Genomic DNA, 26,022 nt, shown 5'->3' with positions numbered 1-26,022 from the left:
TTTCAAGCAAATGCTGAGTCCAAAGATGAGATTTGCCCTGACACCAAGGGCAGCACACAGGTTAGATTTCACTGCTCAGTGTAAAAAGACTGTAAGCCAGACTTTATTTTATTGCTACATTTCCCCCATACCCAGTTCGGGAACATTTGCTTCCACCTACTTTTTCATATAGTACTGGCATGGCTTAGAGTTGTTAAAAAAAAAACGAAATAAAACAAAACATGCAAATCAGGATGGACCCTCTCCTTACGAAAGTGGTGATTTACTTACACTGCACTGATTCACCCTCTCCAAATACACGGCTTCTAACAGGCAGAGTTAGGGGGCAGGTGTAACAAACCGTGGTTTAAAAGTATGCCGGCACCATACTTGTGTGCTTCACTGAACCCCAAGTCTACTGACCCTGCAAACCAGCTACACTAGAGGCAACTCTGGGGACATCTAGATGAAGTCTGAATCCTGATGCCAATATCTGCTCGTTCTAGAGTCTAAACAGGATATTTGCGCTATACCTTTGGCCAGCCAAGGGGCACATAGGAAGAGTATGCAAAGCCCACATCTAACTACAGGTCTTCAAGCTTACTGTCCTGTCACAAGTTTATAAATATGAAGAACTAATCATCTGGGAGCTGTGTGGTCAAAAGGAGATACATAGCACTATTATACTGAGTAAAGTCAAGTCGCCATCCTGTGGATCCTTAGCTCTCTCTGGTTATGACCTCAAACACTTTAAAAGGAAAGCTTAAGTATGCTGGGAGATAATTATCAGAATGTTTGGGTACCTCTGTTCCTGAATGTCAAGTAATAGGGCTCACCTCCACGATTACTTCTTGCAATAAGCACACAGGACAACCCATTAGAGACTGCTCCTTATAGCTCCTAAGCTCCCAAAAGTTCAAGGGGCAGGTGGGCTGTAGAAAACTACCCCAGAGCTAAGCAGGCTCTAAGCCAACCCTCACAGCTCTTAAGTCTTATCCTGGTTCTGGGCACATTTCAGTTCTGCTCCAAGTCCACTTTGCTCCAATTCAGCGATGACAGACATATATTTGAACTCATTTGGTCTGAAGTTAAAGGTCTCCACTAACCCATAGGTCTCCTTCCGGTCAGTGGCATAGAAGAGCTGAACTTGGTTGGCAATGCACTGTGCCTCAGCAACATTCTGTAAGGTAAAAAGAACAGTGAGGTCATTCCCTGCACAGGGCCATAAAACTCTGTGGCAAGTGGAGGGGCCTTACCCAGGAGTCACTGTTTTCAGAAAGCTTCTCTGACTCCCTGACATCCAAGTCTTGGTAAGGTGCCCCTTGTCTATGCACCCAAATTACCCCATGCTGACCTCTACCATAGTATGTGTCATACTACATTGTATCTGTCCTTTTCTCTTTTGCTTTTTTGTCCATCTTCCCTCGTATGAATTCCTCAAAGTATATGTTTGCTTTACATCCCTACACATGGTCATATCCAGCCAATATTTGCTGAATAAAGTAACACATATGTTTGAAATGTCCCTCTTCATTCAGTTCCTTAATAACTATTAAGTATATCTTCAAGGGGGTTGGGGAAGAACAGTAGTTACTCAGCTTCTAGAACCAGTTTGCGAGTCACTACTGAGTTCTTAACTAGCGAGACATACTCTTGAGTAAAACCTGTTCCTGATACCACCTCAGTCAGAAGAGTAGTGCCAAAGCCAGCTGTGTAGTTCGTTCTATAGTAGGTCCCCCAATGCTATGACCCTTCTCTCTTTGAGGGAGCCTAGTTTCCCTTTCCTGAGGGTAGGCTGTACTTGCTGACTTCCTTCTCCAAATGGACCATGGTGAAACGATGCAAGAATGCCCTCTGCTACGAAGTCACAGTAGACACCGCAGCTTGTGTCCTGCTCTCTCTCTTGAATTACTTGCTCTGGGGAAAGTCAGCTGCCAAAGTCATGAGGACATTCAAGTAGCCCGACGAAGAAGCTTATGTGGCAAGGAAATGAGGCTTCTTGCTGACAGCCATGTGAGTGGGCTTGGAAGTAGATCCTTGAGCCCAATCAACCTTCTTCAGATGACTATGGCCTGAGCCAACATCTTGGCAGCAACTTCATGAGAGACTATGCCAGAGCCACCCAGCTATGCTGCTCCTGAATTCCTGACCCATAGAAACTGGGAGGTAATAAATGGTGTGTGTGTGTGTGTGTGTGTGTGTTTTAAGCCACTAAGTTTAGCAGTAATCTGCTATGCAGCTCCCTCTAACTACTCTGCCAACAAAGCTCCAGGGAAGCAGAGGGTCCACCTTCTTTCTTTATAAAGCTCAGTGGCAGAGAAATGGTGCACACTGTGTAACAGAGGTGGGGTCAGGACACAGCTATACTCTACTCTCAAAACCTTATAAAGCAATGTCCTCCAACTACTATTACTTTTGCTTCCTATACAGCTCACTCGTCCTAGCTGGCCAGAGGCACTTATTCATCATCACGGTGTTCGTATGGCCAAACCCAACCCCCCAAAATACTGGAAAATTCCCACTAAAACTATCAAAAGTGTGCTATGTCTAGCTACAGAATGATGAAAATGGATTTATAAATACCATAGGCTCCTTTAGCTCCACTCCCTCCCATAGGGCTTTCAGGTCATTTCTCATAGGCAGGGACTAATCTCTGAGACTGGATTTTCAATCAAAAGCCTTTTTCCAAAACGCTGGCTATTTCAAATTAATAGAATTTCAGAGCTAGAAGGGGCCTCAGAGATCACCCAGTTTTCATTTACTAGGCCAGGAAACCAAAGGAGATGAGGTTCAGGGATGGGCCCAAGGTCATATGGCTAGCAAGTGGCAAACCTCTGGACTTCTAGACTGGTACTCCCTCTACTTCATCCTGATACTGTTCCTGGTGGGGCAAGATAATTAAGACTGATCAAGGTTGATAACCCTAATTCATCAATTTTACCTTTCCTATACTCAAACATGCCTCAAGAGTAAACTGTTTCTAAAGCAAACACACTGCCATTCTTGGAGGTAGATACCACTACTTTCTGGGCCCATGAACTGTAGGGACCTCTGATAACTGACTTTAACTTGAGGCTCAGGATAGTGGAGGTAGGGGTAGTTCTGGCTGTATTCATTCTAGAACAGTGCTGTTCACACTGCAGAGTTCTAGAGGCTCTGTGGAGGTGCCTCAGGTCCCTTCACCTCTGTTTTAGCTGTTGTATCAGAGGTTTCACATAATAAGATCTTGTCTGGGGGCGCCTGGGTGGCTCAGTTGGTTAAATGTCTGACTCTTGATTTTGGCTCAGGTCATGATCTCAAGCACCGCGTCAGTAGACTCTTTCCCTCTCCCTCTGCGCCACCCCCCCCACCCCCCGGCTTTCTTGTTCTCTCTCAAATAAATAAATAAATCTTAAAAAAAATAAGATTTTGTTTTGATAAAGGTTTCTGACCACTAGTTTAAGACCACTAGTATGGTGGGTAAGGAGACATGTGTATTTATCTCTCATGGAGGGTTATGGAAAGCCCTCTCCCCACTGCCTTAGTTCTCACCATGAAGCAGTAGTCTCCTACTTTTCGAGGACCTGAGAAGATAAACATATTAATTCCTATGTTGCTCAATAAGAAGGTATACTAACAAACCTGATTCCTCCCTTTCTTTCAATCTTCATAGATACTATCACCCTACCAAGTCCTGCCCATTTTACTCCCTATATATTTCTGGGGTCATTCTCTCTCCACCATCCTCACTATTCTACTTCACGTCTTCACTATCTCTTGCTCACACTACTGCAACTGTCTTTTAAATGATCACACTGATTGGGACAGAACTAAAAAATATTTAGGAAGCAAATAATTGAGATTAATAGCATTGAAGTCTAACACTTTACATGTTACTCCCTGTTCAAAACCCTTTCATGACACTTTCATGTCCTCAGGATAAAGCCAAACCTCTAAACACAACCCACCAAACCTTTTTAATATATTAATGATACCAAACTGTTTATAATACCTCAAGTCATTTTATGTGTCCTAACATGTACTTATGCTATTCCCTCTATTTGGAACATTCCTCTTCCCCTCCCCCCTTTCTTTATCTGGCTAAACTCCTGCTCATCTTTGAGATTCAGCCCAGGTGTCATGTCTAGGACCTCTCTTCTTCCTCTTTCTGGGCCAGGGAACATCCCCTGCATGAGCATCCTAGCACTCCATCCGAGCACTGGCTGCATTCCGATGAAAGCATCTACTGACACAGAGGTGGAACCAAATGAGGTTTTCAAATATTCTCCTAAATTTCAGCATTAAGGCTATTAGTTCAGAAGAAACCTCTAGTTTCTGTATATTTCTATTCATTTGCTTTACTGTATTTGGAAGTACTATGCCAAAGTGCAAATTCATGCATGAATAGCAAGGGATCATATATTACATTTCTACGTTTCCCATCTCTGAATCGTGTACCCCTACAATAAATTCTAACATCTCTAGTTCTGTACTACATAAGAAGCTCAGAGCCAAATTGATTTCTACAAGGCAAATCTATGTTGTTTGGTATTATAAGGCCAGGAAGCAAATTTTCACGTTGATGAGGCGTGTGTAGCAGTTTGAGACCACCAGAGTGAGGTGGTAAAAATGCCAGAGCAGAGAAGGACCTCCTGTCACCTCCAGAGTCCACTTTCAATATGGTTAGATGCTGGGCTTTACTGTGGGCCTTCTTGTGGGCCAATCTTAAACCTTGTCATTATTGGTAACTATATCCCCTCCAAATCTCAATTTCAAACAGCCACGCTCGGTCTATTACTATTTCCTAATTAATTAATTAGTTAATGATAGGGGCTTGAATTCACGACCCTGAGATCATGACCTTGAGATCAAGAGTCAGACACTTAACCAACTGAGCTACCCAGGCACCCCATATATTTCCTATCTCCCAACTTCAAAAATCCTTGAACTCCACCAGGACTCACAGTTCTTACAGTCTCTAACCTTCCTTATGTTTTCACTTCCCTCTTTATCCAGCTTGCATTCCATGGTCAGTAATTATCATCATTCTTTTGCACTCACCTTTAACTTTCTGGTCCCTGCTTACTTCATTAGATCACTTGGCTGAACCATAACTCCAGTTAAACCCAAATCTCAGCCCTCTCTCTGTGCCTGTACCCACACAGCCATTCTCTCTTCCAGTTTCCTAGACCACACGCCGACACTTTCTGTAAAGGGACAGACAGTTAATATTTTAGGTTCTGCTGGCCCTACAGTCTCTGTTGCAACTACTTAACTCTGGTGTGGACCTAAAGCAGCCACAGATAATATGTAAATAATAAGCATGGCCGTGTTCCAATAAAACTTTATTTACAGACACTGAAATTTGAATTTCAAACACTTTTCACAGGCCATGAAATAATATTCTTCTTTAGTTCCGTCCCTCCCCCCTCCAACCATTTAAGGATGTAGAACACATTTTTAACTCATGGGCCTTCTAAAAACAGATAATGGATTGGATTTGGCCCACAGGCCATGGTTGGCTGACTCTGTCCTAGAAAATCATTTCACACTTTCTCTTTCTTTTCCACTCAATTATCCAACACCTATTCTTCCATCTTCACTCTCATCTGATGACCTTTCACTGAGATAAAGTCTTAAGTCTTTTCACTAAGCAATCTGGAGAGAATTTCTACAAGATACCACCACCTCTCTCCATTTAACTGTATTTGTGTCCTTATATTTTGGCTTCTCTCCTATTATTACATTTCTGGCAAAGATCAATCCCTCATTTCCAGACTTAACCACTCAAAAATACTTTAAAAATTCTCTCCTCTTTCTCCTGCATTATCACTATTTCCCTCTCTACTGAATCTTTCCATCTGTATACAAATATAATGTTATTTCTCTCATATTTAAAACAAAACAAAACACATTCTTGTCTCCACTTCTCCCTCTCCAGCTAGTGCCCCATTCTCTCCTTCCCTTCACAGAAACATCCTTGGAAGACTTGTTTATGCTTACTCCTTACAATTTTTCTTCCCAGCCTCTTTTAAATGTACTCCAATGATGCTTCTATCCTACCACTCCTCTGAAACTGTCCTTAAAAATCTCGCTATGACTTCCATGTTGTAACATCTAGTAAATTCTCAGTCTTCATCTCATTTGCCTTACCAGCAAGTGAGACTTGGCCAGTTGAGCACTCCCAATTCCTTGAAACATTTTATCTTAGCTTTCAGGGCACTTTCCCATCTTAGTTTTCCTCATATCTCACTAACTATTCCTTTTTCATCTTCTTTGGTGATGCTTCCTCATGTCTCCAGGCTCAGTTCTTAGACCTCTTTTCTTTTTATCTTCATTTGCTTCCTTAGTGATTTCATTGTCTCATGGTTTTAAATAATAATCTGTATGCTGACAACTCTCAATATTTGTATCTCCAGCCTGGACCTCTCCCCTGACCTCCAGGCTCATACATCTAACTGCCTACTACTTGGGTATCTAATAGCTAACTCAGATTTAACATGTCCAAAATTGAGCTCCTGATCTTCCTCCCAAATCTGTTCCTCCCGCAATCTTGTCTAGCTCAATTAATGGCAACTCCAGGGGAGCCTGAGTGGCTCAGTCGGTTGAGCATCTGGCTTTGGCTCAGGTCATGGTCTCCGGGTCCTGGGATCAAGCCCCACATCGGGCTTCCTGCTCAGCTGGGGGGGTCTTGCTTCTCCCTCTGCCTCTGCCTCTCCCCTGCTTATGCTCTCTCTCTCTCATACAAATAAATAACATATTTAAAACAAATGGCAACTCCATTCTTTTGGATAGGATTTTGGGTGACTTCCATTTGAGTGTGATGGTGGAAAGAAGAGTTCCAATTCCAGACTTGGGGCTTACTGCTATTGTGAGATACTAGCTGAGTGTCATCACTTTTTCCTTCTCTGTAAGTAGCTGCTAAGAGAGAGAGCAAAAATAAGTGGGTATTGTAATGAAGAAATTAAGGGGGAAGAAGCACTACAGTGTTCACTATCTTGACATCCTGAACTTAAATCCTGCCAGAAGAGGCAGAAATGAGCAAGGACTAGACAAACCGGCTTTATAATAACCATAAAACTGCTCCTGACCCTGGATATACAGAGAAAACAAACACAGTGGGCATCATTATCTATGGACATATGGTCAATGCTCTATCTAAGGAATGGGAAAAGGAGGAAGGGAAATCATTATGTACGCTGAATGTAATACATGTGAGCAGTGTGGGGGAAGAGAAAAGATTGAGAACTATTCCAGACTTTGAACATGTCCTGACCCTTAAGAAACCATTTGTTTGTCCACAGTCTCTTACTTGAAACCCCTAGGGCCAGATGTGTTTTGGAGTCAGAATTACTGTATTCTAGAAAGGCAACAGGTACATAATGTAACTCCCCATGATCAAATACATTAATATTTCCTTAGTAAAATGCATGAATATTCCATACCAAGTGGGATTAATAAGGACTACAAGTGGCCTTTTTTAAGTTTAAATGAAGATTTAGCTACCAAGTAAGTTCAAGTCAGATAAGGTCTTGTGACCAAATGTATTATGACAAAACTTTGTTTTCAGAGCTTTTGGACTTCAAAATTGTGAATAAGTGATTGAGTTAGTGATTGTACTAACTTCAACTTGGAAGAGCTTGTGCAAGACAAAATTATTGTCAACTTTAAGAAAAAAGTACCTGTAGGTCTCTAGAATCTTACCTCTCAGGAGGTAAAAATTAATTCTTACCAGAAATGTGGGATCCATTTCTGCTGTCATCAGCACTATGCCCTTTTCTTCCTTAAGTTCAGGGTAGTGATATAAAACCAGCTGGCTGGCTGCAGCATCCCCTCGGGTCTGTAAGGAGAAACACTTATCAAGGCTCAATAAGGTACCACCACACAAAGCTGCAATTTCAGAGCAATAGAGTCTAGAGGAAATTCGGGCTCCTAACAGCCCCTTGAGTGGCTAGTGAGTCAGAGGACTGGTAGGTGGGGGGATGGTCAGGCTTGCCAAGGCGCAGTGAAACTGACAGTTTGCACAGTGTTATTTGTGTCTTCAATTGAAAAAGGTTTGGCTTTTTTCCCAGAAAATGTTTACAGTAGGCAGTGAATCCTTCATCATGGCCATATATTTAAAAACAAAATGACACAAGCAACTACCAAATCAAGTTCTAAAGAAAGCAATATGCCTGTGTAATTGCCACTTTTATGGACTAGTGCATTTCACAGTTGAAATCTACTCCCCTTGGCTGGCTCTGAAGACTGAGCTCTTTTAAGCTGTAGCAAACAGCTGGAGAGTTTGCACACGGGCCAGATTTGTAATGTGCCCTTTTAAAATATAATCTAGGTGGGAGATAGGGGGGAAAGGAGAACGGGAACATCATAATTTTATGAAGAATGGACAGGGCAGTGGTTATCAGACCTCAGTCCAGACTAGGAAGAGAGGCTGGGTTCAAAGTTAAAGTCCCTATATGTAGGAGGAAACAACTATACATTCAAAAAAGATCTCTGGGTTTCATCTCTAAATTTCAGCAGGAGTCCTTCTAATTATTAATACCTACCTAGTGCTAGGGTTCAGCCTCTCAGTTCTCCCCCATTTACTTCAAATATACTGATCATTTTGATCATAATTATGTTTCTGGATCTTCTTCCCATACTCGTCTATGAGCTTCAGTAGGGCAGGGACCTTGTCTCACAGGTCTCTAAGTCCTGGCATCGTCTCTAACACAGCAGCATAAGGGTTCAGTTCACAGACTGGAATCAATCAAATCCAGATCTGCTACCTATTACCACACTCATCCACACTAGGGACTAACTTCTCTGAGCCCATGCTCTTCTCTATAAACAGAAATAATATCTGTAACTATCTCATGGGACTTTTGTGAGGACGAAATGACATAATATATATAAAACACCTGGCACATAGTAAGTACATCAAATATTGATTATAGGATGTGCAATAAATGTTATTTTATAATTCATCCAATAATCAAGATAAAAACTGGGCGCCTGGGTGGCTCAGTCGTTAAGCGTCTGCCTTCGGCTCAGGTCATGGTCCCAGGTTCCTGGGATCGAGCTTCGCATCAGGCTCCCTGCTTGGTGGGAAGCCTGCTTCTCCCTCTCCCACTCCCCATGCTTGTGTTCCCTCTCTCGCTGTTTTTAAAAAAAAAAAAAAAATCAAGGTAAAAACTGCCCCTTCATTCTGCTTTTTCTTTTCTTTTTTTCTAATCCCCCCTTTTTTTTAAAAAACATAATACAATTTTAGGATACAATCATGAGCAAACTCTCATTCTATTTTGCATTTCCTTTACCCCAACCTTCAAAGCCATTGTAACACAGGCTTGTTTTTTGGCAATTTGGCCTCCAAATACAGAATGCCAATCCCAGTTATGATCTGATTTAAAATACTGACTTCATTTTTAAGAGCTTCAAATGCTTTGGATTGAACGTCTTAATCCAATATTTGGGAATAAAACAAAGAAAAAAGGAAGGAAGGAAGGAAACAAAACAACATCTATGGAATGGAAACTATGCATCTTGCATCTTGGAAAGTGCTGACTCTGTTAATAAAATACAAGTAAGACATGCAGTCTATGTTAGAGTTAAAAAGATAACCATCACAACTCACCCATGTTAGTTAAGTGAGACACAAGCAGTAAACGTTATAGAGATATGGGGAAGAGATGGGAGAGACCAAATGTAGTCAGAGAATATGTTTTGGGGTCTTTTCCAATTTCTAGGTATTGAGTAGGGCTTAGAAAGCTAGCCCAATATGCAAAGTGTAACAATTCATCAACGCTGAAGCAAAACAATTCATCAATGCTGAAGCAAATACTGCTGAGAATTAGTAGATACTCTGTGTCCTCAAGCCTCAGCAAGGGCACACAGGAGTAGGCCTCACAGGAGTAGGCTCTTTCTTCTAGGGGATGAGCACAAGCCACCTACCTGAATATTTATAAGTGCAGTGAAGTGGAGTTCAGTACCTGTCCATTGTCCTACAAAGAACTCATAACCTTCCCTTCTTGGTAGTGCACAGAGAAACTGGGAAACAAATACATGAAGAGATAGGTGAATAAATACAATCATTTGCTCCATGTCCAAGTGCCTAATCATTTACTCTATTTTTTCACTGTCTGGTTTTTAAACAGTTTTTACAACTATGAAATTCATTAAGTGATAATTTAACAAATTCTCATATACTTTCCAACCCAACTAAGAAAGAAAGCATTAGAGATCCAACTAAAGCTTTCTCTGTAACCCATTCCAATCCCATTCCAGAGTAACATTTATCTTGCACTTGGTGTCTGTCATTCCCTTTCGGGTTTTTATTCTTTAAATGCGCACACACATACGCATATCCATAAACAAGAAATACTACGTTTAAAAACTTGCTGCATGTTTAAAAACTTAAATCTTTGATCAAACTATATGCCCATTTTGCAACTTGCTTTTTTCACTTCATGTTACACTTTTGAGATTCATCTATGTTGATAAATACAACTCTAATTCATTTATTTTCACTGTTTTATGGAATTCTACTATAGATATTTACCACAATTTATCCATTCTTCTATTGATGAACATTTGAGTTTTTCAATTTCTAAACTTTCTAATGCTGCTGAGTTAACTTTTGTTCCAATTATTATAATCACTTCCTATTCTATCATCTGAAGCTGATACTGGCACATGGTTGTAAACACAAAGAAATGATTAGTTTTATGCTTAAGATGTTTAGAATTAGGGATGAGTGGTGAAGAGACTGATGTCAGGAGAAAACAAAGTATAATCAGTCCAGTATGCGTTAGTCATGGAACTACCTCCTTATGGCCAACTGCTCAGGCTCTGTTTCATTTTTCTTAGCTGACATAACCTCAGTGCCTAGATAACAGGTAACTGATTTGATTTCTGTCACTCCTGGTCACAGTGCATTTTCTAGAAGTTTGTATAAATGGAGCCAAAGAATCTATACTTCTTTTGGGTATGATTTCTTTCATTTAGTGTAATTGTTTTGTGATCTATCCATGTTGTTACATGTATCTATCAATAGTTCATTCTTCCTATTGCTGAATATTATTCCACTGTAGATGTATATGTACACACAATCCCTCTCCCCCACAATATCTTTATATACCGGTGATAGATATCTTTTAGGATTTGGTTATTACAAATAAAGCCGCTGTGAACATTTGTGTGGTATGAACATATGCTTTCAATTCTTGGGAAAATAACTAGGGAGTAGAATAACTGGGTGGTATGGCAGGTGTATGCTTAACTTTTAAAGAAACGGTCATTCTAAGGTACCTGTACTGTCTCACATTATTGTATCAGCAGTGTATGAGAGTTCCGGTTCTTCCAAACCCTCACCAACACGTGGTATAGTCAGTCTTTTTAATTCTAGTCATTTTCGTGGTATCTCACTGTGGTTTTAATTTGCAATTTGCATGATGACTAATAATACTGAGCATCTTTGTAGGTGCTTATCTGCCATTCCACTTTGTCTGAATCTTTTGCCCATTTTTTAATTGCGTTGCCTGTTTTCTTAAGTTGTAAGAGTTTTTAATATATTCTAGATACAAGTCATGTGTCAATATGTGTCCTGTAAATATCTTCTCCCAGTCTGTGGGTTGTCTTTTCATTTTCATAACAGTGTCTTTTGAAAAGTAGAAAATTTTATTTTTTATTTATTGTGGTAAAATACACATAACATAAAAGTTATCATTTTAACTATTCTTAAATATACAATTCAGTGGCATTAAGTACATTCACACTGTTGGGCAAACATCACCATCATCCATCTCCAAAACTTTTTTAATCTTCCCAAACTGAAACTCCATACCCATTAAATGAGAACTCATTCCCCTTTCCCCCATCCCCCGGCAGCCATCATTCTACTTTCTGTCCATGAATTTGACTATTCTAGGTACCTACACCTAGTCTAGATACGTAAGTGGAATCATACAGTATTTGTCCTTTTGTGACTGGCTTATTTCACTTAGTATAATGTCTTCAAGGTTCATCCATGTTGTAGCATAGGTCAGATTTTCCTTCCTTTTTAAGGATGAATATTCCACTGGGTGTATATACCACATTTTGTTTATTCATCTATCAGTGGATACTCAGGTTGCTTCCATCTTTTGGCTATTGTGACTAATGCTGCTATAAACATGAGAATACAAATAGAAAATTTTAATTTTGATAAAATCTAATTTACTGATTTTGATTTTTTTCTTTTATAGTTTGTGTTTTTTGTGATACACTTAAGAAATCTTTGCCAAACTCAAGATCACTAACATTCAACCTAAGATTGTATTTTGTAGAAGTTACATTTATTTATCTATGATCTATTTTGAGTTAATTTTTGGATACAGTGTGAGGTAAGAGTAGAGGTTCATTTTTTGCATATGGATATCCAAACTGAAGGGATTATCCTTTCCCCATTTAATTACCTTGGCACCTTTGCTAACAAATAACTGACCACACATGTTGGTCTATTTCTGGATTCTCTCTTCTCTTCTATTGATCTATATGTCTATCTATATGCCAATATCACATTGTCTTCATTAGTATAGCTTTATAATAAGCCTTGAAATCATGAAATGTAAGTGCTCTAACTTTGTTCTTTTTTTTTTCAGAACTGTTTTGGGGCAACCGTCTCGAGCCCCCTCTCTTTGGGAGCTTTGTACTCTCACTCAATAAACCTTGCTTTGCTGACCACTGAAAACAAAAACAAACCTGTTTTGTTATTCTAGGTCCTTTGGATATCCAAATAATTTTTTTTAATTGGCTTGTCAATTTCTTTAAAGGAAAAAAAAAAGCCCACTGGCATTTTGACTAGGATGATATTTACTCTAGAGATCAACTTGGGGAGAAATGATGACAATACCGAGTCATCCAATCCATGATCACAGTCCATCTCTCCATTTACTTAGATGCTTTTTATTTTGTCTCAGCAATGTTTGGAAAATCTGTTTGAAAATTCTAGAAATTATTAGAAATTATTACTGACACCAAGTCAGCTGGTTCACCTCACCAATTCCCTTTCGCTTGGGTCTTCTGGCAGTTCATGACTCCAACAAATTCATCATTCCTTAGGCACACACAAGCAGAATAGCATGGCCAAAACGGAAAAGAAACTGGCAATAAAACGGTAACTTAAAGGAGGGTGAAAATGTGAAGGGTTCAGGTGTTGCCTCCCATGTTCACTTGTACTGACAGAGATCCAAATCAGAAAGGGCTGCACCATGTCAGAAAGCTAAAGGGCCTGACACACTTACTGGGACAAACCCACATGATTCCTTATGGCTGAAAATCTCACTTATCAGTACAGTCAACACATAAGCACCTTTGTTAAATAAACAGAGCGCTATAACACATGAGATAGTATGGAGTATGAAGAGATAGGTTAGAAAACATCCTTGTTTGGCAGCACTGATAAGCAATCCTCATCTGGTCACTGGAAACTTACTGTTGGACAGGACTGAGCCCGGGTCCAGATCAAGTCAAACTTCTCTTTCTGTAGGTTAGAAAAGAATAAAATTCAAAACAAGAAAACTTGAGGCTGCAATCATATTTAAATTCACCAAGACTGAACTCTAGGACTAAAATACAACCAAAAATATCTCTTATATTCTATCATTTACAACTCCCTCTTACGACAGAGAGAAAAACCGGGTGTGTGTTTGGCTGCTCAATGTCAGAATTAGATGTGAAGAGTGGATACTCCAAACTCTGCAAGGCACTCTGCCAAGTGTCAGAGACTTCAGGCCACTGAGACTGTCTAAGAGAAAGCAAGAAGGCCTGTTTAAACAATGAGTCGGTATTACAGATCTAAAATATCACAAAAGGTGCAGATCCTTTTGGCCATTGAACTCTTCAAGGGCAAGGGTCGATGTGTGTACCAGGTGGGGTAGCAGTACTCTCAGGGCAAGCAAAAGACCGGGCTTGACTTTTCTGTCTCTGAGTTTTCCTCCTTAATCTTAAACTCACACATGCAAACTCAGTGCTTGATGTAAACTTAACCTAAATGGCTTTCTCTTCAGGGAAAGAAGAACAATTAAAGAACTAGCTGATAACCCAGTACATCAAAAGCTTTCTTATGCAGAAGTCAGTGTGAGGACATTAAACTAGAAGAAGCCAGCAGCACCCCTTCCCAGTCACAAACCTCAATGGTCAAGAGTGGCCAATGACTATCTCCAAGACAGAAAATGCCACTTACTAAGGGAAAATGCCAGAAAAAGCCTAGGAGGAAGCTCTAAGTCAGCTCAGTAATAGGTCACTTATAGACAAAAGGGGAAGAAAGCTATGCTAGAGGCCCTGTCTGAAATTCCAACTGTATGGTTGGAAAACACCAAAAAGAAGTAAAACACATTTGGAAATTGCTCAGCAACATGACTTACACTTACATGCTCTCTTGTCAGAGACTTGAGTAAAAGAGACATTGCTAAACCAGAAAGAGGGAAAACAAGCGCCATAAATATATCATATGGAGCTTCCAATCTTTGGTGCTTAGTGCATAATAAAAACCCTCAGAGTTATAAATGTAAGTTCTCAAGAGGCAATAAACATAGAAAAAGTAAAGGTAACTGCCTGCTAAGGTTAGAGCCCTGACCTTCATGCCATAACACTTCCATTTCCCCCTCCAAGCTACTTACAGGAATAACTGCGTAGACTGTATCTTTTGCTGCAAAATACTGCTGCCAAATCTGTACGAAAAAGAGAGGGTGTCTGTGACATGTGGGTAATCTTTTGAACCTGTGCCAAGAAATGGTGACAGCTTTTATTGCTCAGAGTAACATGCTATTTGATAACAAGGAAGAAAACTCAATGTAATGCTTTTATTACTAGCACATGATTACAAAAAAGATTTAATACCATCTACTCTTCTAGATGATTAAACTGTAACTCTTAATAACAAATTCCTGTCAGACAAATGGATTCCATGACCTTGTGAATCATTTCTCTCAAGACGTGCCTGTATGCAACAGACATGTTCTTTTCTCATACCTTCTCTTTTCCTTCCCAAAACCCATATTCCTCAGCCAACTGTGGGCTTCTCAAGACAGCCAGAACATCAGTCATTCAGAACCCAGTGTCTGAAGTCAGGTGGACCTGGATGCAAATTCCAGCTCCAATCATTTGCTGACCATGCTACTTGAGGCAAATTACTGAAAATCACTAAATAACACCAAGATAATCATCAGTAAAATAGCAATAATATCAACCTAACAGGATTATTGTGAGGACTAGTTGAAACATAGGTTTGTGCCTAGCACAAGAGAATTACAATGCAAACCAGAGCCAAGGTGCTCTGAGGGGAACAAAGAGGCACTTAACCCAAGTTAGGGAATGAGTGCCAGACGAGGGAATACTTGAACTGTATCCTGAAGAATGATCAGGAGTTAGCCAGGTGAACAAGGAGGCTAGGAAGATAAACAGGTAGGATAGAAGAGACACATTCTTTTTTTTTTTTTTTAATTTTTTTTTATTCTTATGTTAATCCCCTTACATTACAACATTAGTTTTAGATGAAGTGTTCCATGATTCATTGTTTGTGCACAACACCCAGTGCTCCATGCAGAATGTGCCCTCCTAAATACCCACCACCAGGCTAACCCATCCTCCCACCCCCCTCCCCTCTAGAACCCTGTTTGTTTTTCAGAGTCCATCGGAAGAGACACATTCTAAGCAGAGAATGACAGCACTAGCAAAGGCATAGAATGCAGGGAAGGCATCACAGCCAAGGTGACACCTGAGTGAGCTTTTGAAGAACAGGACCACCCTCCTTTAGAGATGCTCTGCTTTGTCAACATTTTCATTAAGAATGGAGGGGGGCCCCCTAACTGAAGATACTAATCAAAGTATAATCTAACTAACACAGGGTACAGGAGGACTATTACCTCCCAGGACCTGGGCAAATCATTATCAATGCAGCCCAAGGTTGCTTTGCCTTTTTTTTTTTTTTAATGTCAGACACGGTCTTTTCATTTTAACGACAGCGTATACTGCTATTTTTATTTAATCTATACTAGTAGATAGTTCATGAATCAACACTGAAATTTATAGACAGATAGATGTTTCTTAACATAATTGACCTTGGTTACTCAAATTATTTTAACAAACACAAATTTATGTCCAAAATTATAGGTCTAAATGATATTCATCATATGAATATCAAGCCTCCTGGGCCTGGCTTCTCTCTCCCCTAAAGAGTATGCTTGGTGTCTGCTTTCTATTGGCATCTCTTCCCAAAAACACAGTTTGAGGTCTCCTAGAGACTTTGCATAAGCCTCTATTAACACAAGTTAGAACCTTGTGCTGTTCTCATCTGTGTCTGTCCTTCTACTAGGCTAAAACTCCTTGAGAGTAGGGGATTCTCTCATTTATTTCCATGTCTTGCATACAACCTAACATTTAATAGGTATTTAATAAATGCTTTTGCTGAAACAAATGATACAGCACCCAAAGGAAACTCATGGCAATTGGCACAACTTCCCATAGGGAACAGGATGCAGAGTCAAACAGACATGGGTTTGAGTTCCAGCTCTACCCTAAGTTACTTAATCTCTTGAAATTACAGTTTCCTCAGTTGTAAATTGGAAATAATAGCACCTACACTTCAAGGTAGTTATGAGAATTTAATGAAATAGTGCATGTGAATCACTAAGTACAGTACCTGACATATAGTCTACTGCTTTTATTATTATTTTGATTTTCTCAATATACCTAAAATAATTCACGGAATTATAAGAAATGCCAATAAATAGCTTATTATAGTCTAATTAGAGAGAAAAGAATCACAGACATGAAAATGTAAATAGCAATGCAAATCAAGGTGTATGGAATGACCAAACAGGTAGGATAGATCATGAGTGCTCTGAAGGAAGGTGTCCAGAAAACTTCCAGAAGAAGGTCCTGTAACAACAGAGGACTCTGAATGGCAAGCAAAGGAATACAGGAAGTCACTGAACATTTGCAAGCAGGTCACTGACATAATATTTATTTCTATTCATTTATTTAAAAACACAAATGTAGCACTTACTCTGTGCCAGGCACTGTTCTATGTGCTTTACAAATATGAACTCATTTAATTCCCCAAAGAACTCTATAAGTACTGTTATTACTACTATGAGATAAGTACTATTAATACTACTATTAGTATTATTATCTCCACTTTACAGAGAGGGAAACTAAGGCTCAGAGAGGTTAACTAACTTATCAAAGTCATTCACACAGTAAGTGGCAGAGCTAGGACTTAAAACTGGTGGTTTGGCTCTAGAGTCCGTGTTCTTTTTTTTTATTTTTTAAAGATTTAATTTATTTATTTGACAGAAACAGAGAGAGAACACAAGCACGGCGAGCGGGAGAGGAAGAAGCAAGCTCCCCACTGAGCAGGGAGCCCGACTCGGGGCTCGATCCCAGGACCCTGGGATCATGACCTGAGCCGAAGGCAAATGCTCAACCAAATGAGCCACCCAGGCACCCTAGAGTCTGCGTTCTTAACGAATACACTATGCTTTTTCATAATGAAAGCAGAACTTTAAGAGGATTCAACTGGTAAGGCTATGAGAGGTGGAGGAGCGGGGAGGAATGAGAGCAGGGAAACCTATTTAGATAGGTAGTACAGTAAGCCAGAACATAGTACTGATGATTTTAAATAAGACGTGGGCAACAGGAATGAAACAGAAGAGGGTAATATGAGTTGATTAGACATATAGGAGTAAAATCAAGAAAGACAAGCTTTCTTATGCCATTATGTTTCATGTAACTGATCACTTTTGCTTTCTGTAACCACCTTTCATTTTGGCTAAAAAGAGGTATCAAGAAATGTATGCTCCTTTCTACTTTCAGATTTGGCTCACAGAGCACATGTTTTCATCAAGTATGCCAGCCCATTTTCATTTATTACCTGTCTTATTTCTTCTGCAGTTTTGTCTTTCACCATCTCAATGTTAAAGATTGAACCGAGAGTCTGAATGAGAAAATAAAAGGCAATTAACATCCACAATTAAGAAAATTACAACAGCTTAACTATCTGTAAGCCTTGTGGGAAGCAACAGGTCAGGACAGTGGAGCAGATCTTCAATAAGTACAGAACATGTATAAGAAAACCTGTATGCTCAGAGAAGTGAACCCCTAAGCCCAGGCAGGTTTTCACAGTGCTATTCCTGGGGAGTATCTAAAAGTACTTTCTAAATGCTTTACCCTCACTAATGAGCACTGCAGCATTTTGCAGCTGGTAAGAAGAGAAAATCTGGTTGTCACCTTTAACTGCTATTCTACTAGGGGTGGCTCCTTATTTGCAAATTAAATGAGTAAACATGCTTTGATTTTTTAAAACTACTTCCTATAGAAAGAAAGCATATCACCAGGATTTCCCTCATATTTCCTCCAGCAGCCCTAGGACCCACACTATGCTAGAGGTTGTATCAAGGACATAAAAATTCATAGAAATATTTTTCATCTCCATAGTTGGAAAAAAAATCACAAAATCACAGAACCACAGTAAGTATGTTCAAATTTGCAGCCTCTTGTTATAGATGTTCCATATGACTTCAGACTTAGATCTTTAATTAGAAACCTACCTTGTCCTTAGTGAATCCTCTGCTCACAGGCTGTTTCCCCAGGGTGTCTGTCTGAAATACATGATGAGACAGGACATTTATCTGTACCTTACTCATAAGAAAAAGACCACCATACTAGTGAAGTGTACAATATCTCATTTAGTAATCAGACGCTTGAAAACTCACTTTTCTCCATTCTACATAGTAACTGTACACACTGTTCTATGAGTTATTGTTTGTGAGACAACTTTTGTGACTAAGCTTTTGAGATACAGAGATGAGAAAAGATTTGTTAGTAACTACCACCTACCGGTACTTAGAGACCGTATCCTTACCTGCCACTATGGATATGAGGGACTCCCTCCCAGAATGAGGCCTGCTTGGGTTTCCTGTGCTCTGCTCTCTGATCTGCTCCTTGGTGAGCCGTAAAGGAGGTAAGCAATGGAAAAATGTATTTTCAAAGGCTGCTTCTCATCTGTGACACACTTCTGATGGCAGGCATCCTCACCAGGCTGGTCTTTTCCAGCACTCAATCTTAATATTCCCTCTATCAAATTAGTGATTATTTCTTCTCCTAGCCTACTATCTCGGATAAAGGCCACAGTCAAGAAATCCTATTATGAGGTTTCTGATAATAGGGATGGGTTGGTTCTAAGTCTCTCACTCAATTTCTCAGTTCAAGTCCATTCCTTTCAGGAGTACAATCTATACCTGGGATTCTGAGGCTAAAAAACACCGTCTGCATAAATCCTGTCTTTTGTTATTCTGTGCTTCAAGGAATCCAAACCTTTCATAAATGATGCCCACAGAACTGGTACGAACAAATTAGACACAAGTCTGGTACAGAAAAATCTGTTGGATACACCCTTGTCTTTTTGGTCATATCCCTACACAGTGGCAGCATCCTAATGTAGTCTGTCCTTCACAGGTAAACTTTCCAGAAAAAAGAGAACTGATTTCATTTTCATACCATTCACTTTCAGGTGCACTATGAAAACAAAACAAATGAAACCCTCCATTTGCAGAGCTGTCTTCACCTTTTCTTTTTTCTTTTTTAGATTTTATTTATTTACTTGACAGAGAGAGAGAGCGGCAGAGGGAACACAAGCACGGGGGAGCTGGAGAGGGAGAAGCGGGCTGGAGATAGTCGATCTCAGGACGCTGGGATCACGACCTGAGCTGAAGGCAGGTGCTTAATGATTGAGCCACCCAGGCGTCCCTCTTTTTCTTTCTTTTAACATGGCTTTAACAAACACTGAGTTTTCTAGAAATGCAACTAGTATATAACTTAAAAGAAGGCTGCACATTGTGGAATCTCATGAGGATCACTGATAACAATACCGCTCACGGTCTGGGAGTTTTTAAAAGTACTAATACAACACCCCTATACCAGTCAGTATTTGCTGCTTATATATTCATGGTGATTTCACATATAGGTGAGAGACTCTGATGACTGCATTAGGTTTCACAGCATAGTTGTGCTGAAGAACTTATATACTAAAGTTCACTCGTAAAAATTTCATTTATATCATTCATTCATTTTAGAAATTTCATTCATATCATCTACTAAATAAGTATTTTATTAAAAAGTTCTTTCCTTGGGACATCTGGGTGGCTCAGTTGGTTTCAGCTCTGGTCATGACCTCATGGGTTGTGAGATTGAGCCCTGCATGAGCTCCACATCAGGGCTCCACGCTCAGTAGGGAGTCTGCTTGAAGATTCTCTCCCTCTGCCCCTCCCTTCATTCTTACATGCACTCAAGCACAGTGCACACTCTCTTCTCTCAAATAAATAAATAAATCTTAAAAAAGTTTTTGAGGTGCCTGGGTGGCTCAGTCAGCTCAGCATCTGACTTCGGCTCAGGTCATTATCTTGGGGTCCTGGGATCAAGCCCTGTGTTGGGCTCCGCATTCAGTGGGGAGTCTGTTTTTCCGTCTTCCTCTGCACCTCCCCAGCTCATGCTCTAATAAAATAAATAAATAAATAAATCTTAAAAAAAAGTTCTTTCCTTCATATGACAGCTAGGGCATTATATTGATGCCCCCCCCCTCCGAAATTATGTCTACTAGTGGGTTACATTGTCTAAATTTCATTTCAGGGTACAAAATGGAGAATTAAAAATATTTTTTACAAAAAGGGGATGTTGGAGGGCTCCTGGGTGGCTTAGTCAGTTAAGCTTCTGACTTTGGCACAGGTCATAATCCCCGAGTCTCGGGATCAAGCCCCGCGTCGGGCTCCCTGTTCAGCAGGGAGTCTGCTTCTCCCTCTGCCCCTCATTCCGCTCTTGTGCTCTCTTTCTCTCTCAAATAAATAAATAAAACCTTTAAAAAAAGGCGGGGAGATGTTGGGTCTCATGTGGTAGGGAGCCAATGACTCAGAGCAAAGAAAAGGCTTTGTGAATAGAGTCATTAGCCCCCTTCTATCTAGCTAGATAAGAAAGACAATAAGTCATTATTTACCCAAGCGTTGTCATAATTTAAGCTCCATCCTGACTTATGTTTGCATCTTGTCATCATGAAGTTGAATTTCTAAGTCTGTTTACAAAAGGGGGCAAAGAGCTTTCCAATGTCATACTTAAAGTTTCTAATATAGTAATATTTCCAAGAGCTACTGATTTGTAACCTTGGCACTATAAATGTTTACTATAGGAAACTACATTTGTTAAAATATTTGTAGTAGAGACTTGTTTGTTCACATAAAGTTGTAAACTATGTGTCACAGGAGGTTGAATTTGCTCCCCAACCTTGTAATGATTAACCCAGTGCCTTGCTTTTGTTCTTATGAACTCAAACAGTGATTAAAAGACCAAGTGGATTCTCTTAAAATTTAGAATACCCAAGGCAAAAAAAGTTACTGCCCAAATTAAATAAATATCTTTCATCCTAAACACAATGTAGAATCCCAATTTTCCACTGTATGTTATTTCAGGCCCAAACAGCCCACACATGATTACTGCATATCCTTCCTGGTATTAGCCACTCCCACTCCAATTTGCTCTGTGTACCACCCTAGGTTAGTATTTTTCAAATCACAGGTTGTGAAATCAATTTACTGGACTGTGGCCAAAGTTTTTTTTAAAAGAAAAAAAAGTGCATTGCATGTAGTAAAAATAAGCATTGTTTTGTAAAAACCCTGCTTCAGTTATAATCATACACATGTGTATGTACTGAACTACAGTGTAAAATATATTTCTCACTGTGGATCATGATCAGAAAGTTTGAAAAGCACTGTATTAGATTTCAACATGCTTTTCCCCAGCTTTGATTCTTGTTTAAGGATAAGAGCAGCTTTTAAGCACTTTTTTGTCCCGGATCTCTACAGCCCGCTTCCAGGTATGCTTTGCCTTGACCATTCTACCACATCCCCCAGGAGCATGGACTGCCTTTTTCATCTCTCTATGTCTCTACCATGACCACAGTACTTCGCCAGAAAGAGCAGGATACCATTTATGGATGGAGACTGAGCTGTGTAGAGAGAGGCTACATTCAGTTCATCCAGCTGACCCATCAGTGAGCCCACTCCCAGGATAGGGCTGGTGGGCTCACCAGCACACTGGTAGCCAATAACACAAAGAGGGGGCAGGTCTTACCTTCTGTTCTACACATTTGATAAAGTCACCTTGCCTGGAGTGTCCCACCGGCTGCTTCCGAAACTCCATGCGCTTTTCCAGTCGGGATTCAAAAACAGCTGGATCAGACCTGATTAAAGGTAAACCAAAAGTGAAACCACTTGGGACTTTCTGAATTTCGAAATAACAAAGCATCATGCTGCACTTCCAGAGAGAGAGGACACAGGCATTCAAAGGCTGAAGGATTTGCCTATAAATCAAGAAAGTGGAAAAAGAAATCCAGTTATTTAACTACTGTTAATCTTCAAGGGTCCTGTGTAACATGCTATTTCCTAGGGTGATGCAGACCTTGGTCCCACAGGTACTTATACTCTGGGTACTTGGAATTCAAATCCTCAAGATGGGAAGGGGACTCTGAAGTCATCTTGCTTGATCGTCCTACTCAGGCAGGAATCCAACAGCACTCCCAGTGAGTGTCAAGCTTTTACTTGAACACATCTAGTTCTTGGACATCTTATTCACCCCACAAAAAGGTTAAACATCTGTTTATTCAGATGCAGGTGATTCAGAGGCTTTACACCGCATAGTTTGTAGGAAAAGATTTAGCACCTGAGTTTCTCCCTGACTCTCTCTCCAAAGAACTTGCTCCTGTAGACGAAACATCAGAACCTGTCCTTCATGTCAAAATGAGCTGGTCTTCAGGCCTGAAGTCCAGGTTGGGGCTGTCATCCTTGTTAAGAATTCTTCAGGCTGTGTAGCCAACGATGTGATATTTGGCACTGTACACTTTGATGAAGACATCATACAGGGATTACAGCTCCTGGGCCATGAGACCTATAGTGTCACAGGTGTGGTCTGCAGGATTCAAGGACATCCTGATCACTTCTCTGGTGGAGTGCTTCCTGATCAAGACATTGTACGGGGCCCCTCTTTCATAAGACTCAGTTCCGGAGGAGACATTAAACACTACTCCCTTCATGCCATTACATGGGCAGATCTTCTTCCTCCCCTCCATAGCAGGCCAGTAACTCAGTGCGGAGTCACTCCAGGGGGCCTGTCCTGTGGGGTGTGGCACCTGCTGGGGCTGCAAATGCCAGGACCAGGGTTAGTGCTGCAAGCATCCAGTCACACCTGCACCTGCCATGCTGAGTGGATAGAGTGAGAGGCGGCCTAGGCATTGGAGTCTGTGCATTCCCACTTTGGACATCTTTCATTATTAAAACATTCTGAGCCTAAATCTATCCATCTATATCTTTCACACTCAGGAACAAGAAAAAATGTCTAATCCCTTTTATTTGAGTACTTGGAAATTGCTATTATGTCACCCCCTAAAGTTTTCTGTAAGTTGAATTTCCTTAGTTCTTTTGGCCCCTTTTCATATGTGATTTGTGAGTATTTCCTCACTATAAACCTGCTCTCTGGACACCCTCCAGTTTGTCCACATTCTAGATATAGTGGGCCTGCAGCTAGATCAAATACTCCCAATTCACCAGTGCAAAGTGTGATGCAAAAAGCTAGATACTAGGCTGAAGGAGTCAAGAGGGCACACAGCCTTGTCCTGCTATTGGCTCACACCAAACTTGTGTCTGGTGCTCCAAGGGCCTAGGTTTTAGTGAATAGAGAGAGACTGACAGATGCTACAGCATGAAAACCTTGTGTGGAACACTAAGGAATATGGAGATTATCTAGAGTCAGTGAGGGTGCTTTGGAACGCTCACTCTTTGAGACAGCAGTATGTGTAAATATTGATGGGAATGATCTGGTGGGGAAGGAGAGTAAAACCAGCCATTAGTTGGTTCATGAGTAAGAATGAATGGCAACTGTAAAGTATTCAGAGTATGCGCAGACAGCTCTCCTAAGATGCTGCCTGTGAAAGGGATCCATGAGAAAAGGCTGGAGGGGAATGTAGGTCAAGGAAAGTTTTTAAAGAAGAGAAATCCTCGAGTGAGTATATTTGAATGCTGCTGGAAAGAGGGCAAAAAATACTCATTCCTTTATTCTGTCAGTTTTTTCAAAAAGGGAAGAAAGATCACCACAGCAGCAGTGAGATGGACTGGGGTGGAAGTGGGGAAGAATAGCTAGAGGATGACTGCAAGAGTCCAGAAGATGCTGGAGGAGGACATTAAGGCCATGGAAGTGGAGAGGAGACAGAACTCAAAGAAGTTACAGTATGCAGTTTTTGGTTACCCTTCTAAGACAACTGCCTGCCTACCCTGCCAGACTCTCTCCCAAGCCCCTCTAATTTTCACCTTTCATCTCCTTCAGCTCTTTCCACTTTAACACTTCAGACCCTCCCTTGGTCCCCTTGCACCCACCTCAAGCCTCTTATCTCCAAGTCCTTTTATCTGGAAGCTGAGGGGTAGTGTTAGGAGCCCTGGGTCCCAAATCAGATGAATCCCAACCAGCTGTGTGACCTCTGGCAGGTCGCCGCCACTCCCTGTTTCTGTTTCCTCCTCTTAATGACAGGATTGGTTCAACGGATGATCCATCTGTGACTCCATTAGTCTTTGATGTCCTGCTCCCTCCCCCAACCTCCTTTCCTTGTAGTCAGGGCTGTAGCTAGAAGCCTAGGAACCCGAGCTCTAGGCCAGGCCTCAGTGACTCAATATGTGACCTTGAGCAAGTCAAGTCCCTTCTCTGGAAGGCTCTATGTTCCCGTTTCTGTAATCAGGGCAGGTCTGTTGGAACAGTCTACTTCATCAGGGCCGACACAGGATTCCACCTCAGCGTTTTGAGAACTAGAGCACAAGGAAAGGCAACTTGGGGAAGAGGCAGGACTTTGCAGACACTCATTTCTGAGACGAGCTGTGTGATGTTAGCAAGTCACCTTGCTCCTCTGAGCCCACAGACACATCATCTACAGAGTGCGGAGAGTAACCGGGCCCCACGTCGCGGGGTTGTTCTAAGCACTGAAGGCGTCGGATCCACCAGAGACGTGGGCCGCGCGCCCCCCTCCCCGCCCGCCGCCGGTCGGCCGGGGTCCGCACCTGCGCAGCTGCTGGATCTTGTCCCGGTAGCGGTCGTAGAAGGGGTTGGCCTCGAGCTCGGCCCCGACCCCGCTGCCGTCGGCGCCCCCCGCGGGCCCGCCAGAGCCGCGGCGCACCGGGAACACGCGCAGCTGCGCGGGGGACACGAGCCCCAGGCCTAGGGCGCGGCTGCGCACGGCGCACAGTCCCCGGTACAGACCGGCCACCTGCAACACGGCCGGGCCCGTGCCACCCGCCGCCGCCGCCACGGCAGCCATGGCCGCCCCCTCCTCCTCCTCCTCCTCCTCCGGCGCGTCGGCCTCAGCCCGCGGCCCGCGCGCCTGCTCCATCGCGCTCCGGGTCCGCTGCGCCCCGGCTCCGGCACCGAGGTTCCGCGCGCGGAAGGTTCCGGGCTCTGGGGAAGGCGAGGCGGGGCGGGTAGGAGGGGGGCTCGCGGCTCGGCCCCGGAGCCGCGCGTTCCGCCGCTCGCACGGCCCGCGGGGTGCCGCGGCCCGTCGCCTCCCCCGAGCCTGCCCGGCTCCACGCCTTCCCGCTCGGGTCCAGCAGCCTCTGCGCTCCGTCTCCTCCACTCCCTCTGCTTCCTGACATCCACCTTGAACTCCAGCCAAACCTCCTCTCCAGAGAGACACCTGGGTCTGTCCTAACAAGTCTTGATTTTGGCTGTTTTTGATCCTTGTAATGCTCTGCCACCATCTTCTTCATCCCCTTGAACCAAGCGGGAATTACTGGGGTCAGACACAGTGACATCTACATCTCTGTGCCTCACCTTCTCCCACCATAGAGGGCCAGCCCTGGGGCAAGCCCACCACAATGGCATGATCAGTTTGCCTTCGTGGAAGTCCTTCCTGTCTGGGTCTTACGTGGTAGAAACCCCTCGTGAATGGTGGACTCCTCCGGGGTCGGGCCAGAGCCTTCAACTCTTCTCAGTCCAGCCTGCACTCATGGGGGTTGGTCCTAGGCCCTG

The 26,022-nt window shown here is 41.9% G+C and overlaps 1 protein-coding gene across 1 annotated transcript; it reads right to left on the bottom strand.

Annotated features, from left to right (window-relative positions):
• ATPAF1 (ATP synthase mitochondrial F1 complex assembly factor 1) lies at nucleotides 1-25,402 on the bottom strand. Its single transcript, XM_035018638.1, has 9 exons — nucleotides 25,059-25,402; nucleotides 22,093-22,201; nucleotides 18,525-18,575; nucleotides 17,849-17,911; nucleotides 14,595-14,645; nucleotides 13,409-13,456; nucleotides 9,889-9,984; nucleotides 7,691-7,798; nucleotides 1-1,159 (listed from the first exon to the last, which is right to left on the bottom strand). Exons 1-9 carry the CDS (start codon nucleotides 25,385-25,387, stop codon nucleotides 965-967), a joined length of 1,050 nt encoding a protein of 349 aa, XP_034874529.1. The 5' UTR covers nucleotides 25,388-25,402; the 3' UTR covers nucleotides 1-964.
• Between the last annotated feature and the right edge of the window lie 620 nt (nucleotides 25,403-26,022).

Source organism: Mirounga leonina, unplaced genomic scaffold (genome assembly GCF_011800145.1).
Source record: "Mirounga leonina isolate KUSES-001 unplaced genomic scaffold, KU_Mleo_1.0 Mir_173, whole genome shotgun sequence".
In the NCBI taxonomy this organism is placed as follows: domain Eukaryota; kingdom Metazoa; phylum Chordata; class Mammalia; order Carnivora; family Phocidae; genus Mirounga; species Mirounga leonina.
Note: the sequence above shows the minus strand (reverse complement) of the source record. Positions and strands in the feature narration are given on the sequence as shown.

Bases quoted from the DNA above. Each gene is read 5' to 3' on its own strand.
- ATPAF1 (XM_035018638.1), bottom strand. From the start codon at position 25,387: ATGGAGCAGGCGCGCGGGCCGCGGGCTGAGGCCGACGCGCCGGAGGAG. The intron at 9,985-13,408 runs GTAAGTTTCCAG...TTTGTTTCCCAG, and splicing joins GGGCTCAGTCCTGTCCAACA to TTTCTCTGTGCACTACCAAG. The intron at 7,799-9,888 runs GTAGGTGGCTTG...TTCTCCTTACAG, and splicing joins CTGCACTTATAAATATTCAG to ACCCGAGGGGATGCTGCAGC.